The sequence below is a fragment of the Pseudophryne corroboree genome, chromosome 5, assembly GCF_028390025.1.
Source record: "Pseudophryne corroboree isolate aPseCor3 chromosome 5, aPseCor3.hap2, whole genome shotgun sequence".
Lineage (NCBI taxonomy): Eukaryota > Metazoa > Chordata > Amphibia > Anura > Myobatrachidae > Pseudophryne > Pseudophryne corroboree.
In genome coordinates this window covers 462,616,974-462,636,345 of record NC_086448.1, presented here as the reverse complement: position 1 = coordinate 462,636,345, position 19,372 = coordinate 462,616,974, and the positions used below count along the sequence as shown (strand labels likewise).

The window sequence follows — 19,372 nt, the reverse complement described above, 5'->3', positions numbered from 1 at the left end:
TGTATGAGCTCCCTACAATGCCTGGGCATGCTCCTGATGAGATGGCGGATGGTCTCCTGAGGGATCTCGTCCCAGACCTAGACTAAAGCATCCGCCAACTCCTGGACAGTCTGTGGTGCAACGTGGCGTTGGTGGATGGAGCGAGACATGATGTCCCAGATGTGCTCAATTGGATTCAGATCTGGGGAACGGGCGGGCCAGTCCATAGCATCAATGCCTTCGTCTTGCAGGAACTGCTGACACACTCCAGCCACATGAGGTCTAGCATTGTCTTGCATTAGGAGGAACCCAGGGCCAACCGCACCAGCATATGATCTCACAAGGGGTCTGAGGATCTCATCTCGGTACCTAATGGCAGTCAGGCTACCTCTGGCGAGCACATGGAGGGCTGTGCGGCCCCCCAAAGAAATGCCACCCCACACCATTACTGACCCACTGCCAAACCGGTCATGCTGGAGGATGTTGCAGGCAGCAGAACGTTCTCCTTGGCGTCTCCAGACTCTGTCACATCTGTCACATGTGCTCAGTGAGAACCTGCTTTAATCTGTGAAGAGCACAGGGCGCCAGTGGCGAATTTGCCAATCTTGGTGTTCTCTGGCAAATGCCAAACGTCCTGCACGGTGTTGGGCTGTAAGCACAACCCCCACCTGTGGACGTCAGGCCCTCATACCACCCTCATGGAGTCTGTTTCTGATCGTTTGAGTAGACACATGCACATTTGTGGCTTGCTGGAGGTCATTTTGCAGGGCTCTGGCAGTGCTTCTCCTGTTCCTCCTTGCACAAAGATAGAGGTAGCGGTCCTGCTGCTGGGTTGTTGCCCTCCTACGGCCTCCTCCACATCTCCTGATGTACTGGCCTGTCTCCTGGTAGTGCCTCCATGCTCTGGACACTACGCTGACAGACACAGCGAACCTTCTTGCCACATCTCGCATTGATGTGCCATCCTGGATGAGTTGCACTACCTGAGCCACTTGTGTGGGTTGTGGACTCCGTCTCATGCGGTCTGTGGTCACCACCTGCAGGACAACTCCTTTATTGGGGGTGTCTTGCTAATTGCCTATAATTTCCACCTGTTGTCTATTCCATTTGCACAACAGCATGTGAAATTGATTGTCAATCAGTGTTGCTTCCTAAGTGGACAGTTTGATTTCACAGAAGTGTGACTGACTTGGAGTTACATTGTGTTGTTTTAAGTGTTCCCTTTATTTTTTTGAACAGTGTACATCACTGATCCTGAACCTATGAGACTACGTGGTGGTAATTGATCTCTAAGACTTTTACAAAAGGAATCTAAATGGATTCATGAACCCCAGACGCTAGCCCCCAGGGGACTCAATGAAAATTTAGGTCTTCATTGTTTTTCTTATGATCTTTATTGTTCTTGAGGTGTAGATGATATGGACTCTCATTAGACAAGTGTGCTTTAATCTGTGGATAAGCTGTATATGTGTGAGACGCTATGTGTCTCCATAAACTATGGTATGGCTGTCATATTGAGAATTTAATATAATAAAAATGAGCAGAATATATATAAAAAATGTATATAAAATCCACATTAGTAGAAATATACAGTCACCTTGGTCCCAAAATGCCCATACATGTCACAAACGTGAGTAATAAGTACCACAAAACAGCAGATCTCACCGACGCGTTTCGTTGCGTTCACGCAACTTTTTCAAGGTGCTGACAGTACTGCTGATGGGGGTTTATCTGCTGTTTTGTGTTTACTCCCACCAATTGACCTACTGGACGATTGACACCTGGACCAGGTCCCACGTTGCTACATGTTCTGGACCCTGCCATAGGAGCGATTTCTTCACACCGTGGAACTATATCTGTATCACCAACCAAGGTGATAAAGATATACCAACCAAGTGAAAGCCATTTGCGGACGCCGATCCGCTTAAATACCTTGAGAGACGCTGGTGGTAATTATTACTCACGGTTGTGACTTGTATGGGCCTATTGGGACCAAGGGGACCGTATATTGGAACGGGTTATTGAACTTTCCTCGATCATGATCATTTGAAATTGGGAGAACTATTCATTTCGTATATCAACTTCTTCTGTATATTTCTACTAATGTGGATTTTCTATACATTTTTTTATATATATTCTGCTCATTTTTAGTCTATTAAATTGTGGTGTTCTTAGTGTGACCTACCCTTCTCATTTGTGACCTATAAGCGCTATTTCTTTACTTGTGCTCTTAATATATTTGGGGTCTGACCAACCCCTGTTGTGTTTAGCTGCTTTTGCCCGGGGCGCCGCCTCCCGGAGGGCGCAGGGCGCCATCCGGAGGGTGCCGCACCAGGGCAAGATCCGCTGCTGCTGTGCCCCCCGCTGCCCGCTGCCGCTGTGAAGGGAAACTAGACGCGTACGCGTCTAGTTTCCCTTCGTGGAGAGGTCCTTTACTGTGCGGTGCGAGATGACATCATCGCGCACCGCACAGCAAAGGTCCTCTCCACGAAGGGAACTAGACGCTACGCGTCTAGTTTCCCTTCGTGGAGAGGACCTTTGCTGTGTGGTGCGCGATGACGTCATCGCGCACCGCACATTTCAGCGCTACAGTAGTCTGTACAGGGGGCGTAAATTACCACGCCCCCTGTATGAAGCCACGCCCCCTATTGGCGCCCGGGGCGCACAGAGCCCCAGAACCGGCCCTGTATATGTGTGCTCTAATTGTACAGGTGGCTGCCCTGGTAATGAGGTGAGGGGTGTTGACGTCATCAGTGGGCGTCTACACACCAGAACCGCGCCTGAGCACAGCACACATGGTGGGGATTGCTTATAAGGTATGTGGTTATTTGTATTTGTTGTAAACCGAGGATGAAGTGTAATAAAACTTTGAAACGTTGTTGCTGACACCTGCCTTGTACTGATTGTATTACTGAGTGCCGCCTCCACTGCTGTATTTTGGACCTGTTGCCGACGGGGACCTAGGAGGGCACCGGGACAGCTGCATAGTGAATGTGAGTGTGGCCACTAATGTACCAATATATATATATATATATATATATCCATTGTAGAAGAGCCGCACTCACATGTCGTTAATAATCACAGTTGCTGGGGTGCAAAATCGCGGTCGTGGTCCAAGATTGGGAGGACTACGACCGTGAGGTGACTAGACAACTATCTGATAGATCTACTTATGCGAGATTGAATTGTAACCCTGTACCACGGATTAAGGCTAAGGTTGATAGGATTATTAAATTAGGTTATGAACATCATTGGATCACTGATCACCTTAGAGCATTTTTGACAGTTGAAAACCCGAGATGTCCGGTTCTATATCTTCTACCAAAGATTCATAAGTCTTTGGCACAACCCCCGGGACGACCGATCATTGCCGCTGAAGGCTCTCTACTTCAGCCATTAGCGCGATTTCTAGATAGTGTTCTACAGCCATTAGTTCAACTTATACCGAGCTATCTATGTGACACTAGTCACTTTTTAAAGAGTCTAATTGACATCCAGGTGACCAGGGGTTCTCTCCTGGCAACTATGGATGTATCCTCGCTGTATACGGTGATACCCCATGAAGAAGGTCTAGAGACATTAAGACAAGCTTTCGAGTTGACACCATGTAGTGAATTCCCCACTGAATTTCTTCTTGATCTCATTGAATTGGTTCTTACGAATAACCACTTCATGTACAAAGATGATTTTTTTTTTGCAGTTATCTGGCACTGCGATGGGGTCAAATTTGGCCCCATCGTATGCCAATCTGTTTATGGTGTGGTATGAGAAAACCTATATACAACCCAGCTTTGGACATAAGATCATATTTTTTCGTAGATTTATTGATGATATTTTTTTGATTTGGCAGGGAACAGAGGAGGAGTTTAACAGTATGGTGGCGGAACTCAATACCCTTTCTAGCCCTATTCGCTTTACAGCCACCTGCTCGGGATCTGAGATCAATTTTTTGGACGTCACTGTAATAGTCTCAGGCTCTAGACTATTGACTACACTCTATCGTAAATCCACTGACCGTAACTCCCTATTATTAGCCTCCAGTAACCACCCTCCAGCCTTAAAAGATAGCTTGCCTATCTCCCAGTACTTGAGGGCTATGAGGATTAATTCTGAGGTAGATCGTACACATGAACAATGTACTGAGATCACCTCTCGTTTCCTAGAGAGAGGGTATTCGGCTACGACACTTAAGACATGTCTTGATAAAGCAACAGGTATATTCTCTGGAACTATGCCTAAAAAGAAGAAGGATAATAGGATGATCTTCTGTACTCAATACGATGGGAGTTCATCGAAAATCAGTAAAGCTGTACACCACCATTGGCCAATTCTTTCGACAGATAAGGACTTACCTTTTACACAGGTTAAAGCACCTATGATGGCCTATAGGAGAGGGGCCAATTTGAAACAGCTACTGATGCGTCCGACCCTGTTCCCGGTTGAGTCCGCAACTAAAACTACCTCCTCTTTGATGCAGGCCAAACCTGGCTGTTTCTCCTGTGGGAGCTGCACCACGTGTCGTTCTATGCTGACTGGTGCGACTTTCAGTCATCCACACACAGGGAGAACTATTAAAATTAATTACCATCTACACTGCCGTCTTGACTATGTGATCTATATCCTTAAATGCCCGTGTGGACTTTGTTATGTAGGACTGACCACACGGGCATTTCGTGATCGCATGGCTAATCACAGGTCCTCGATCCACACGGCATTATTGACCGGACATACTGATAAGCCAGTGGCCCGCCATTTTCTACAAGCTAGACATCAGGTGGCTAGTCTGAAATGCAGACTTATTGACTGGATTCCACCCAAACCCACGGGTGGTGATAGGACCTTAGCGTTGAAACGGCGTGAAAGCTATTGGATCCACACACTAGACACAGTCACCCCGAGAGTCCTTAATGAGGGCAATCCTCTCAATGTGTTTCTTTAGGCCACTTTGAGTGTGGCGTTAGTATTACATCTCTGGGTTCAGTAGGGGTGATGGTTGGAAATGTGTGTATGGTCCCGGGTTACTGTGTAACAACCTTCATAGATCTTGGTATTGCTGATTACTGTTGTGTTATTTTTCTTTAGTTCTATGTTATACATTGATGAGTAGTTTAGTGCCATATTGGTTGATCTGTTTCAGATCGCACCATTTCTTGTTTGTGGCACAGTCCACACCCCCTGTGAACTTACCGGTTTCTGGTTCACCTGGCACCTGATGATGTAGATTTAACATGTGCACATGCAGACAGTGTCTGTATATATGTATGTGCACATTTATCTAAACAAGTCTTTTTATTTTGCAGTAGTGTGTATGTATATTGGCCCTCATTCCGAGTTGTTCGCTCTGTATTTTTCATCGCATCGCAATGAAAATCCGCTTAGTACGCATGCGCAATGTTCGCACTGCGACTGCGCCAAGTAACTTTGCTATGTAGAAAGTAATTTTACTCACGGCTTTTTCATCGCTCCGGCGATCGTAATGTGATTGACAGGAAATGGGTGTTACTGGGCGGAAACACGGCGTTTCAGGGGCGTGTGGCTGAAAACGCTACCGTTTCCGGAAAAAACGCAGGAGTGGCCGGAGAAACGGTGGGAGTGCCTGGGCGAACGCTGGGTGTGTTTGTGACGTCAACCAGGAACGACAAGCACTGAACTGATCGCACAGGCAGAGTAAGTCTGAAGCTACTCCAAAACTGCTACGAGGTTTGTGATCGCAATATTGCGATTACTTCGGTCGCACTTTTAAGAAGCTAAGATACACTCCCAGTAGGCGGCGGCTTAGCGTGTGTAACTCTGCTACATTCGCATTGCGACCGATCAACTCGGAATGAGGGCCATTATGTATGCCTCGTAGATTTGTGAGCGTTGCCCTTTATGGCACGTATGATGTGAACAATTTTGGTAAGGTATATGATGATCTGGCCCCCTTTGTGTACAGTGGGTATTTGGGCTACTGGCACGAGGGGGGCAGTCCCTGGTCAGCTCTAAATTATAATGTGGACTCCCTCCCCTTTGACTGCACAATAATACAGGCCAACCGGTAGTGTTGACACTATGTTTTGTTAGGCATTGTGTAATTTTTCACAGAGTAGGTGATAACGAGTAGCGGTTTTGCGTTCCAGCGCTACTTCCTGGACGGTGGAACGCACACCGGCGTCACTTCCGGTCCGTGGACCGCATGTGGCGAATTGCGGCCGCGACAGGACTTAGTGACTTGTGAGCTGTTGCAGTGTTCTACACACTGCTAAACTGCTTGTTTTAGGCTCTGATTGTGGGCGTAGTGTATGCCTTGTGGTTTGGTACTATATAGTTTGTGGATCACTTCCGGTTTCGCGGACACTTCCGGCCGGCGCAGTATTTAACCCACACTCAGTGGATAGGAGGGCTATGCAGCCACATGCACAGCTTCTTCCACATTGAGTAAGTAATATTTTGTGACACTTTATTGCTTATTTTAGGAGTTAACACACTTTATTGATAATGGACTATATATTTGTCTTTTGGCAGCATAAAAATTATACAATGTGTGTGCACTACACCAGTGGTTGCATCAGTATTTGAGGATGTCCATTATACAGGTATTCTGCACTGTGTGGGGGTGATTGCCTGTATTACTGGCTTTACCTAATACTATGGTGATTGCTGGTCTATATGACTCCATGTTTTCTTGTTTTTTGTATAATAGCCTGATGGACTGTGAGTCCTCTATACTAGGTGATTACAGTGAACTATGACAAGGTATCTGCTGACGATGTATTGAACGTCACAGGTACGGGAGATTGTGAGTCTGTTAATCTGTTCTTTAGCACACTGGGGACTCTCTTTGTGTACTATGCATCTACCTTTTTTGGTGGCGTTTTTCTTGTTGGTGCGAGGCTTTCCAGGGACCGGTGAGGCTTGTGATCGTAATTATGTACATTGTCCTTTCAGATGTATTTGTACCGATTGCCGACTCGATTGAACTGATGTGTCACCTGTCTTGAGAAAGGTCCGGTTACGGACCGAAACGCTGACACGAATAAAGCCTTGGTGACGATTGATTTTTACATATTGAATGACTCTATTATTGCGAGAGTGCACCTCCACTCTGTGGGATTTGTTTGCATATTAATAGTGGACCTTTATGGCCCATTAGGAGCACCCGCCTGTTCAACAAAAGTTTTGAGATGTGAGTGCAGGATAATCCATGTATGTATATATATATATATATATATATATATACTGTATATCCATTGTAGAAGAGCCGCACTCACATGTTGTTAATAATCACAGTTGCTGGGGTGCAAAATCCAGGAACAGGTCCTATCAGAACAAAGTTCCACGATACATGTGCACAAATAAGGATGCACTCACCAGACTTCTCCAGGGTGAAATTGATAGATTTTAATCCAGACAGCACATACTCACAGACAGAAGGTCAACGTTTCGGCTCACAGCAGAGCCTTTGTCAAGACCAGATTACCAGGTTGCCATCTCCCTGTATTTTGTTATATAACTCCAGAAAAATAATTGAGAATAAAAACTTGTACTACTTCAACTAAGCAAATGACTGTCCAACAGTCCTTTGCGAGGAAGATGAAATATGACAGCAGTCATCCTGTTGCAAAGCGGATAACTGAGGCCTTGACAGCTATGTTGCTGTTAGACGTGCGTCCGGTATCCACCATTAGTGCAGTCGGACTGCAGTGTCAACCCTAGATGGGCCAGGTGTTTGTGCCGCACACTTGTGTCGCTTAGCTTAGTCATGCAGCTACCTCATTGCACCTCTTTTACTTCTATGCATCATGTGCTGTTTGGGGACTAGTTCTTTTTAAGTGCCATCCTGTCTGCCACTGCAGTGCCACTCCTAGATGGGCCAGGTGTTTGTGCTGCACACTTGTGTTGCTTAGCTTAGCCATCCAGCTACCTCATTGCACCTCTTTTTCTTCTTTGCATCATGTGCTGTTTGGGGCCTATTTTTAAATCTGCCATCCTGTCTGCCACTGCAGTGCCACTCCTAGATTGGCCAGGTGTTTGTGTCGCCCACTTGTGTCGCTTAGCTTAGTCATACAGCCACCTCGATGCAACCTTTTGGCCTAAAAACAATATTGTGAGGTATTCAAAATAGACTGGAAAGGAGTGAAAATTAATGTTATTGAGGTTAATAATACCGTAGGATCAAAATTACCCCCAAATCCTGTGATTTTAGCTGTTTTTATGTTTTTTTCAAAAATCATCCAGATCCAAAACCAAAACACGAAAGGGTGGTTTTGGCAAAACCAATCCAGATCCAAAACACGAGCATGGAACCAGAACCAAAACCAAAACACAAAAAATGCCCGCCGCACATCTCTCTCTCTCTCTCTCTCTCTATATATATATATACTGTATATAGTAAAAGATTACATTCTAAAGCGCCTACTAGTGCAAACGTACAATGTGCAAAATGTGCTCAGGTGAACAAATATTTTGGGAATAAACTTAGCTTTTTAGTTAGCATCTTCGGTCGTCATATACATATATTTACATTCTAATTGGGTCACCTTTATGCCCATTGTCTCCTCAATTAAAAGAACCACAAATTATATTGCCTTTCTTTATCACACAACACATCTCTTTCCTTTATATACAAGATTACTTACTGTAGTTTTGAACCATTCAGGGTTTTTTATGCCTTTATTACAGGTAGGTGTAGAAAACTTCCCATGTTTCACTTTTTGACTCATTAATAACTTTGGTAAAGAATCCTTGGACATCTCTCCCCCTTTATATGCATCCCAGAATTTTGCTAAATCGTTCACTATTGTCCTACTCAACAGACACATTATATCGGAGTCCTAGGTCTAGAGAAAAAATAGTTTTCTTGGGTGAGTAAAGGCCCATATATACGGGCCGATACAGGAGAGATGTGTGCTGAGCGTGCGGGGGGAGACGGGGGGGGGGGCGCTCACTTCACCCAGTGGGTGAATTGAGAGACCCGCTAGATTGGCCTGCATGCAGGCCAATCTAGCACCAGCGAAAGCGATGCGCGGGGCTGCGCATCGCTATCGCTGTTAGGGCTACACACGGAGCGATCTTGCTGAAAATCTAAGCAATCTAGTCAGATTGCTTAGATCAGTGGTTCTCAAATTCGGTCCTCAGGACCCCACACGGTTCACGTTTTCCATGTCACCCAGCAGCTGCTCTGTGTATCACCATCTGTCACATTTAAAAAATCTACAGGTAACCTGCAAAACATGAACCGTGTGGGGTCCTGAGGACCGAGTTTGAGAACCTGTGGCTTAGATTATTGCTCCGTGTGTACCCCCTTAAAGGGCAGTACACATGGGGAGATGTGTGCTGAGCGATCTATCAGTGACCGATCAGCACATATCTCTCTCCCCGCTCAGCACAGCGCGATGTGTGCTGAGCGAGGGGGGGTGACGGGGGAACGCTCATTAAACCCAGCGGTGAAATGAGCAATGTGCTAGATTGTGCCTGCTTGCAGGCCAATCTAGCACCAGCCATAGCGACGCGCGGAGATTGCTTAATTTCTAAGCAATCTAGTCAGAAATTAAGTGAACATCGCTCTGTGTGTACCCCCATTAACAGGTTGAGGGCTAGTAGATAAAGGGTAGTTAAAAATGGAAAATCATTATAAAAGATTATTATATTAATATACAGCTGTAGCCATGCTTATCTTTGCTGCGATGCAGCATGCTGCAACACGGCAAGCCAGGCTGCGACTATTCACAGCTGGTGATCGCGCCATTAATTCCATGCAGCATGCCGTGATACACCATGCAGCGGGTGTAGTATGGTATGCCGACGACCGGGCTCCCGGCGGCCAGCATACCGACGCCGGCATACCGACAGCTGGACAAGCGCAAATAAGCCCCTTGCGGGCTCGCTGCGCTCACCGCGCTGCGGGCATGGTGGCGCGTGTCTTCTCCCTCCAGGGTTGTCGTGGACCCCCAAGAGGGAGAAAAGGTTTCGGTATGCCGGGTGTCGGGACTCCTGCGCCGGTATACTGTGCGCCGGGATCCCAACAGCCGGCAAACTGAAGACCACCCCTATGCTGCGATGAAGTAAGATGAGCACGGCTACATCTGTACTTTTTTTAACAATTCTCCAAAGAACCATTTCTCTTTTAATGCTCAATGAATGCAATTCTCAGTCTGTTGTTTTGGATTTCAATACATTAATTTAAGGCAGATTTAACAACGAGTGATAATGAAGTGAATGAAAAATGGTGCTCTAGGCAATCAGCTCCTGTCATGTGTTTGAAAAATGACAGTAAGGAGCTGATTGGCTAGAGCACCATTTATCATTCATAACCAGTGATAACAAGAGTATGGGTGCATACACACTAGGCAATATCGCGTACAATCCGGCTTTATCGGCTTGATCGTACACGTATCGCTTACATAATCTAGTGTGTACACATTATATCATGTATGATAAGCGCTCCTGTGGTCGTATGCAGCGTCGCCTGTTGGACCTACATGCAGGTCCAACAGGCGATGTTGCTAACGATGGCATGCTGCCGAATGCAGCACGGCCGACCTGTCACTTCGTCATCAGCAAGTGTGTAAGCATTTGCTGACGTCGAGTCCCGTCACTAGCGATGTTGCATCGTGATTACATCATCCTAGTGTGTACATAGCTTATTACTTGTTGTTAAATCTTCCTCTATATGATAAAAACAACCCAAAAAGATCTGTTAAAGCTCTATTAATATAGCTATTTGGATTTACCACATTAAAGGATTCGCTTACCTCTACTTCTGGACAGTATAAAATGTTTAATAATCTGAACCATAACGAGTGCAAGCAAAAAGAGTGATAATAAGCGATAGATTCTCCAGGAAGTCACGGCAAGAAACCTAAAATATAAAAGAAGAACATTTCCATATTACCCATCAGACTGTATAAAAAAATAGCAACTCTGGCACAGCATTGATTCAGCGTATAGGTCTTTTTTCAATACCAACTCTGCAACTCAGAACCCGGACATGTACATCTTTCCATCATCAACTTCGGGGAATACAGTAAGGTCTACAGAGCTTTAGGGAGTAGTGGTGCTATTTTATTTTCTCTTAGTACTGGACTCACTGCAGTATTTTTGTATATTCCATTCTCCCATGTATAGACCTCATGACATTTTTGTATATTCCATTCTCCCATGTATAGACCTCATGACTAAACGTAAAACAACTAATATGTTTTCTCATGTATGCATACTTTCTAACTGTCCCGATTTTCGCGGGACTGCCCTGCTGTCCCACCGGCGGGCTGCAGTGTCCCGCAGTCCTGATGGGGGGGGAGGTGCAGTTGGGAGGCTCTGTCGCTCGCTGCATGCACACAGCGTCTGAACACGAACAGGAGGGACTGGGGGCATGGCCAGCAGCTCAGAGCGCTGGCCATGCACCCATAGTGACGGAGAATGGGGGCGTGGCTCGTGATCACAGCATTACCAGGGGACACGCCCCTTTACCGAGACCACGTCCCGTATGCTCTGTACACAAAGTTGGCAGGTATGTGTATGGAACAATTCCTACCACTTTGATCTGCCAATTAAAAGCGATGTAGAGTTTGCTATGTCGAGTTACTCATTATTTAGTGACACTGTGTATAGTCTAACTATAGGGGGTATTTAATTATGGACGCTTTTTTGCCTAGGCGAAAGATTCAGCAGGAGCGAAAAACATGTGGATCGGCGAATCTACATGTTTTCTCAACTGCGCCGGTGAAAACGCGGGCCGTTTTGGTTGATTTTGAGGCATTTTTCGCTAATGCCTTCTCGTGAAAACAAACAAACAGTGGAAAGGTATTGGCGACAATGCCTTTAAAAAAACAGGCAAAAACAGCCCGCAATTGAATACGCAGGGGGGGTGAATTCAATTACCCCGAAATTTATTGGAGCTAACTGAATATCCCCCATAGGAAAACAGCGTCAAGGTAAGAAGTGGGAGAAATAATTATCTGCCACAACCATGCATAGGTTAATACACAGGACAGGATCTACAGTATGCTTACTACCAAAGTGAAATAACTGTATATTGGGGGTAATTCCAAGTTGATCGCAGCACGAATTTTGTTAGCAGTTGGGCAAAACCATGTGCACTGCAGGGGAGGCAGATATAACATGTGCAGAAGGAGTTAGATTTGGGTGGGTTATTTTATTTCTGTGCAGGATAAATACTGGCTGCTTTATTTTTACACTGCAAATTAGATTGCAGATTGAACACACCACACCCAAATCTAACTCTCTCTGCACATGTTATATCTTCCTCCCCTGCAGTGCACATGGTTTTGCCCAACTGCTAACAAAATTCCTGCTGCGATCAACTTGGAATTACCCCCCATTGTCCTATTGTTTTCTGTTAAGCATGACAGCTGATGTGCAGTCACACCTTTGACTGGGTGTACAATCCTCAAGCTTGGGACATAAAAGCTGATCCTCTGGTAGCTCTGTACAATGGACTACAAAATTGTTCTTTGTATTGAAAGCATGTACACTCTCGATGTGTCAAATGAAAAAATAAGATTTTACTTACCGGTAAATCTATTTCTCGTAGTCCGTAGTGGATGCTGGGGACTCCGTAAGGACCATGGGGATAGATGGGCTCCGCAGGAGACATGGGCACTTTAAGAAAGAATTTAGGTTCTGGTGTGCACTGGCTCCTCCCTCTTTGCCCCTCCTCCAGACCTCAGTTAGAGAAACTGTGCCCAGAAGAGCTGACAGTACAAGGAAAGGATTTTGGTAATCCAGGGCAAGATTCATACCAGCCACACCAATCACACCGTATAACAAGTGAAAACAACCAGTTAACAGTATGATAAACAACAGAGCATCAGGTCAACCCTGATGCAACCATAACATAACCCTTATTGAAGCAATAACTATATACAAGTATTGCAGAAGAATTCCGCACTTGGGACGGGCGCCCAGCATCCACTATGGACTACGAGAAATAGATTTACCGGTAAGTAAAATCTTATTTTTTCTCTAACGTCCTAGTGGATGCTGGGGACTCCGTAAGGACCATGGGGATTATACCAAAGCTCCCAAACGGGCGGGAGAGTGCGGATGACTCTGCAGCACCGATTGATCAAACACAAGGTCTTCCTCAGCCAGGGTATCAAACTTGTAGAACTTTGCAAAAGTGTTTGAACCTGACCAAGTAGCCGCTCGGCAAAGCTGTAATGCCGAGACCCCTCGGGCAGCCGCCCAAGAAGAGCCCACCTTCCTAGTGGAATGGGCCTTAACTGATTTTGGCAGCGGCAATCCAGCCGCAGAATGAGCCTGCTGAATCGTGTTACAGATCCAGCGAGCAATAGTTTGCTTTGAAGCAGGAGCACCAAGCTTGTTGGAAGCATACAGGATAAACAAAGACTCTGTTTTCCTGACCCTAGCCGTTCTGGCTACATAAACCTTCAAAGCCCTGACCACATCAAGTAACTCGGAATCCTCCAAGTCAGTAGTAGCCACAGGCACCATAATAGGTTGGTTTTTATGAAAGGATGAAACCACTTTCGGCAGAAATTGTGGACGGGTCCGCAATTCTGCTCTATCCACATGGAAAACAAGATAGGGGCTTTTATGTGACAAAGCCGCCAACTCTGACACGCCTAGCTGAAGCCAAAGCTAATAGCATGACCACCTTCCACGTGAGATATTTCAACTCCACCGTTTTGAGTGGTTCAAACCAGTGGGATTTCAGGAAACTCAACACCACGTTAAGATCCCAAGGTGCCACTGGAGGCACAAAAGGGGGCTGAATATGCAGCACTCCCTTTACAAACGTCTGAACTTCAGGTAGAGAAGCCAACTCTTTTTGAAAGAAAATGGATAGGGCCGAAATCTGGACCTTAATGGAACCCAATTTTAGGCCCAAATTCACTCCGGACTGTAGGAAGTGAAGGAAACGGTCCAGCTGGAATTCCTCCGTAAGAGCATTCCTGGCCTCACACCAAGCAACATATTTTCGCCATATACGGTGATAATGTTGAGCTGTCACGTCCTTCCTAGCCTTTATCAGCGTAGGAATGACCTCATCCGGAATGTCTTTCTCTGCTAGGATCCGGCGTTCAACCGCCATGCCGTCAAACGCAGCCGCGGTAAGTCTTGGAACAGACAGGGCCCCTGTTGCAACAAGTCCTGTCTTAGAGGAAGAGGCCCCGGGTCCTCTGTGAGCATTTCTTACAGATCTGGATACCAAGTCCTTCTTGGCCAATCTGGAACAATGAGTATTGTTCTCACTCCTCTCTTTCTTATTATCCTCAGCACCTTGGGTATGAGAGGAAGAGGAGGAAATACATAGACCGACTGGAACACCCACGGTGTCACCAGGGCGTCTACAGCTATCGCCTGAGGGTCTCTTGACCTCGCGCAATACCTCTGTAGCTTTTTGTTGAGGCGGGATGCCATTATGTCCACCTGTGGCAGTTCCCACCGACTTGTAATCTGTGCGAAGACTTCGTAATGAAGTCCCCACTCTCCCGGGTGTAGGTCGTGTCTGCTGAGGAAGTCTGCTTCCCAGTTGTCCACTCCCGGGATGAACACTGCTGACAGTGCGCTTACGTGATTCTCCGCCCAGCAAAGAATTCTGGTGGCTTCCGCCATAGCCACTCTGCTCCTTGTGCCGCCTTGGCGGTTTACATGAGCCACTGCGGTGATGTTATCTGACTGAATCAGAACCGGTTGGTCGCGATGCAGGGTCTCCGCTTGACGTAGGGCGTTGTATATGGCCCTTAGTTCCAGGATGTTGATGTGAAGGCAAGTCTCTTGACTTGACCACAGACCTTGGAAATTTCTTCCCTGTGTGACTGCACCCCAACCTCGGAGGCTTGCGTCCGTGGTCACCAGGACCCAGTCCTGAATGCCGAATCTGCGGCCCTCGAGAAGGTGAGCGCTCTGCAGCCACCACAGGAGTGATACCCTGGCCCTGGGGGATAGGGTGATTAACCAATGCATCTGAAGATGTGATCCGGACCACTTGTCCAGTAAGTCCCATTGAAAATTCCTCGCATGGAACCTGCCGAAGGGAATGGCCACGTATGATGCCACCATCTTTCCCAGGACACGAGTGCAGTGATGCATTGACACCTGTTTTGGTTTTAATAGGTTCCTGACCAGTGTCATGAGTTCCTGAGCTTTCTCCATCGGGAGATAAACCCTTTTCTGGTCTGTGTCTAGAATCATGCCCAGGAAAGGCAGACGAGTCGTAGGAACCAACTGCGACTTTGGAATATTTAGAATCCAGCCGTGTTGCCGTAACACTTCCAGAGAAAGTGCTACGCTGATTAGCAACTGCGCTCTTGATCTCGCTTTTATGAGGAGATCGTCCAAGTATGGGATAATTGTGACTCCCTGCTTCCGCAGGAGTACCATCATTTCCGCCATTATCTGAAATTGGTAATGACAATCCTGTATCACAAATCTGAGGTATGCCTGATGAGGTGGATAAATGGGGACATGAAGGTATGCATCCTTTATGTCCAGAGACACCATAAAATCCCCCCCTTCCAGGCTTGCGATGACCGCTCTCAGCGATTCCATCTTGAACTTGAACCTTTTCAGGTATGTGTTCAGGGATTTTAAATTCAATATGGGTCTGACCGAACCGTCCGGTTTCGGGACTACAAACATGGTCGAATAATAACCCCTTCCTTGTTGAAGGAGGGGAACCTTGACCACCACCTGTTGAAAATACAATTTGTGAATTGCAGTTAACACTATTTCCCTCTCGTGGGAGGAAGCTGGCAGGGCCGATTTGAGGTATCGGTGAGGGGGCATCTCCTCGAATTCCAGCTTGTATACCTGAGACACAATATCTATTGCCCAGGGATCCAACTGGGAGTGAACCCACTTGTGGCTGAAATTTCAAAGACGTGCCCCCACCGGGCCTAGCTCCGCTTGTGGAGCCCCAGCGTCATGCGGTGGATTTTGTAGAGGCCGGGGAGGACTTCTGTTCCTGGGAACTAGCTGTGTTGTGCAGCTTCTTTCCTCTGCCCCTGCCTCTGGCAAGAAAGGACGCACCTCGGACTTTCTTGTTTTTCTGTGATCGAAAGGACTGCATTTGATAATACGGTGCTCTCTTAGGCTGTGAGGAAACATATGGCAAAAAATTTGACTTTCCAGCAGTAGCTGTGGAGACCAGGTCCGAGAGACCCTCCCCAAACAATTCCTCACCCTTGTAAGGTAAAACCTTCATATGCCTTTTTGAGTCGGCATTACCTGTCCATTGCCGAGTCCACAGGACCCTTCTGGCAGAAATTGACATAGCATTTATTCTAGAACCCAGTAGACTAATGTCTCTTTGAGCATCTCTCATATATAGGACAGCGTCTTTAATATACCCCAACGTCAACAATATAGTATCCTTGTCTAAGGTATCAATTTCCTCAGACACGGTATCCGTCCATGCTGCTACAGCACTACACACCCAGGCCGACGCGATCGCCGGCCTCAGTATGGTACCTGAATGTGTATAAATGGACTTCAGGGTAACCTCCTGCTTGCGATCCGCAGCATCTTTGAGGGTAGCCGTATCCTGTGACGGCAGGGCTACCTTCTTGGATAAGCGTGTTAAAGCTTTGTCCACCTTAGGGGAGGATTCCCAGAGTAACCTGTCCGTTGGCGGGAAAGGATACGCCATAAGAATCCTTTTGGAAATCTGCAGTTTTTTTATCTGGAGATTCCCAAGCCTTTTCACATAACTCATTTAGCTCGTGTGAGGGGGGAAAGGTTACCTCCGGCTTCTTTTCCCCATACATATGTACCCTCTTGTCAGGGACTGGGATTTCCTCTGTGATGTGCAACACATCCTTAATTGCTATAATAATATAACGGATGGATTTAGCCAATTTTGGCTGTAACTTTGCATCATCGTAATCGACACTGGAGTCAGAATCCATGTCGGTATCTGTGTGAACAATTTGGGATAGTGGGCGCTTCTGAGACCCTGACGGCCTCTGCGACATAGGATTAGGCACGGGTTGGGACCCTGACTGTCCTGAGGCTTCAGCTTTTTCTAACCTTTTATGCAAGGAATTAACGTTATCATTTAAAACCTTCCACATATCCATCCAATCAGGTGTTGGCGCCGTCGGCGGAGACACCACATTCATTTGCTCCCGCTCTGCTTCCACATAGCGTTCCTCATCAGACATGTCGACACAAGCGTACCGACACACCACACACACAGGGAATGCCCTTTTTGAAGACAGTTCCCCCACAAGGCCCTTAGAAGAGACAGAGAGAGAGTATGCCAGCACACACCCCAGCGCTATAAACCCAGGAATAACACAGTAACTTAATGTTAACCCAGTAGCTGCTGTTTATATAGTCTTTTGCGCCTAATTATGTGTCCCCCCTCTCTTTTTACCCTCTTCTACCGTGTATCTGCAGGGGAGAGCCTGGGGAGCTTCCTCTCAGCGGAGCTGTGGAGAAAAAATGGCGCTGGTGAGTGCTGAGGAAGAAGCTCCGCCCCCTCGGCGGCGGGCTTCTGTCCCGCTTAAATATGCAATTTTTGGCGGGGGCTCATACATATATACAGTGCCCAGCTGTATATATGTTTAACTTTTGCCAAAAGAGGTCCCAAATGCTGCCCAGGGCACCCCCCCGCCTGCACCCTGCACCCTTACAGTGACCGGAGTATGTGAGGTGTGTGGGAGCAATGTCGCTCAGCTGCAGTGCTGTGCGTTACCTCAGTGAAGAACGGAGTCTTCTGCCGCCTGTGAAGTCTTCTTTGCTTCTCATACTCACCCGGCTTCTGTCTTCCGGCTCTGCGAGGGGGACGGCGGCGCGGCTCTGGGATCGGACGGCGAGGGTGAGATCCTGCGTACGATCCCTCTGGAGCTAATGGTGTCCAGTAGCCTAAGAAGCAGGACCTAGCTTCAGAGAGTAGGGCTGATTCTCTCCCCTCAGTCCCACGATGCAGGGAGTCTGTTGCCAGTAGAGCTCCCTGAAAATAAAAACCTAACAAAATACTTTCTCTCAGCAAACTCAGGAGAGCTCACTGAAAAGCACCCAGCTCGTCTGGGCACAGTATCAAACTGAGGTCTGGAGGAGAGGCATAGAGGGAGGAGCCAGTGCATACCAGAACCTAAATACTTTCATAAAGTGCCCATGTCTCCTGCGAAGCCCGTCTATCCCCATGGTCCTTACGGAGTCCCCAGCATCCACTAGGACGTTAGAGAAACTGTGGTTTGGCAGAAGTTTAAAGTGATGGGTGATATGTGATTAATATCAATTAGATGGTGCCTGCTAAATCACTGAATGCACCCTTTTTTAAACCTTAAGGTTTAAAACATTCTAACTAGTGAGTAACTTGTTGTGACATCACTGCAATGTCACTTCTGGCTTAAGGCCAGTATTCACTGGCAGATGTGGGGAGAGATGTGTGCTGAGCGAATCGCTCAGCACACATCTCTCCCACCGCTCAGCACAGCGCGATGTGTGCTGAGCGTGCGGGCGCTCATTGCACCCAGCGGTTGAAGTGAGCGACCCGCTAGATTGGCCACAGCCCCGCTGGGCTGCGCATCACTGTGAGGGGTACACACGGAGAGATCACTGCTTAAAATCTAAGCAATCTAGTCAGATTGCTTAGATTTTAAGCAGCGATCGCTCCGTGAGTACCCCACTTTAGACTTTTCAAAAGGGATATAAGAGTAGCACTGCTCTCCTAAACAAAGAGAGCTTTCCCTAAAGGACCAAACAGAGAGCACACTGGGCAGATTGAATTAGAACACCTTAGAAAAATAAATATATGTAAAAATAAAAAATTCAAGCCACCTCCTATTACCTGAAATGTGGTTCCCGTCTTTTTAGCATGCTTTTCTCTACATTATTTTGGTCTCCTGATTAAACTGTGCCTCCATATCAATGCACTGGTTTGGGCCTGCCTTTGGCTCACTAAATTATTATTGGCCATTAGTATCTGTGCATAGAATTATGTTTCAAAAGTGTAGCATGGTGGGGAATTCATTGTTCCAAATATTTATCAACTTTTATATTACACCAGTTATTTCAGGATTGTTATTTTAGCTCAGTAAAAAGAAAACAGGCTATAACATATACTGTATAGTCTGTATTAATGGCCTAAAGTAGAATTATTTGCTTTTTCAGCTTAGCTGCATGTCATCTAAATATTATTATTCTTTACTCTCTATGTTATGTCTATAATTTTATTGTGACTTCTATAGATTTGTTCATTTAATGAACAATGGCCCTCATTCCGAGTTGATCGCTCGCTGCCGATTTTCGCAGCGCACCGATCAGGTGGAAAAACGGCAATTCTGCGCATGCGTATGGTACGCAGCGCGCATGCGCTAAGTACTTTCACACAAAACTTTGTAGTTTTACACAAGCTCGAGCGACGCTTTTCAGTCGCTCGAAGGTTCGTTGTTTGATTGACAGGTAGTGGGTGTTT

The 19,372-nt window shown here is 46.5% G+C and overlaps 1 protein-coding gene across 1 annotated transcript in view; it reads right to left on the bottom strand.

Moving 5' to 3' along the window:
* RETREG1 (reticulophagy regulator 1) overlaps nucleotides 1–19,372 on the bottom strand; it is a 426,697-nt gene that overhangs the window by 343,796 nt on the left and 63,529 nt on the right. Inside the window, exon 2 of the mRNA XM_063922947.1 lies at nucleotides 10,713–10,819. Coding sequence (XP_063779017.1) covers nucleotides 10,713–10,819 — 107 coding nt within the window. The remainder of the gene's footprint in view (nucleotides 1–10,712; nucleotides 10,820–19,372) is intronic.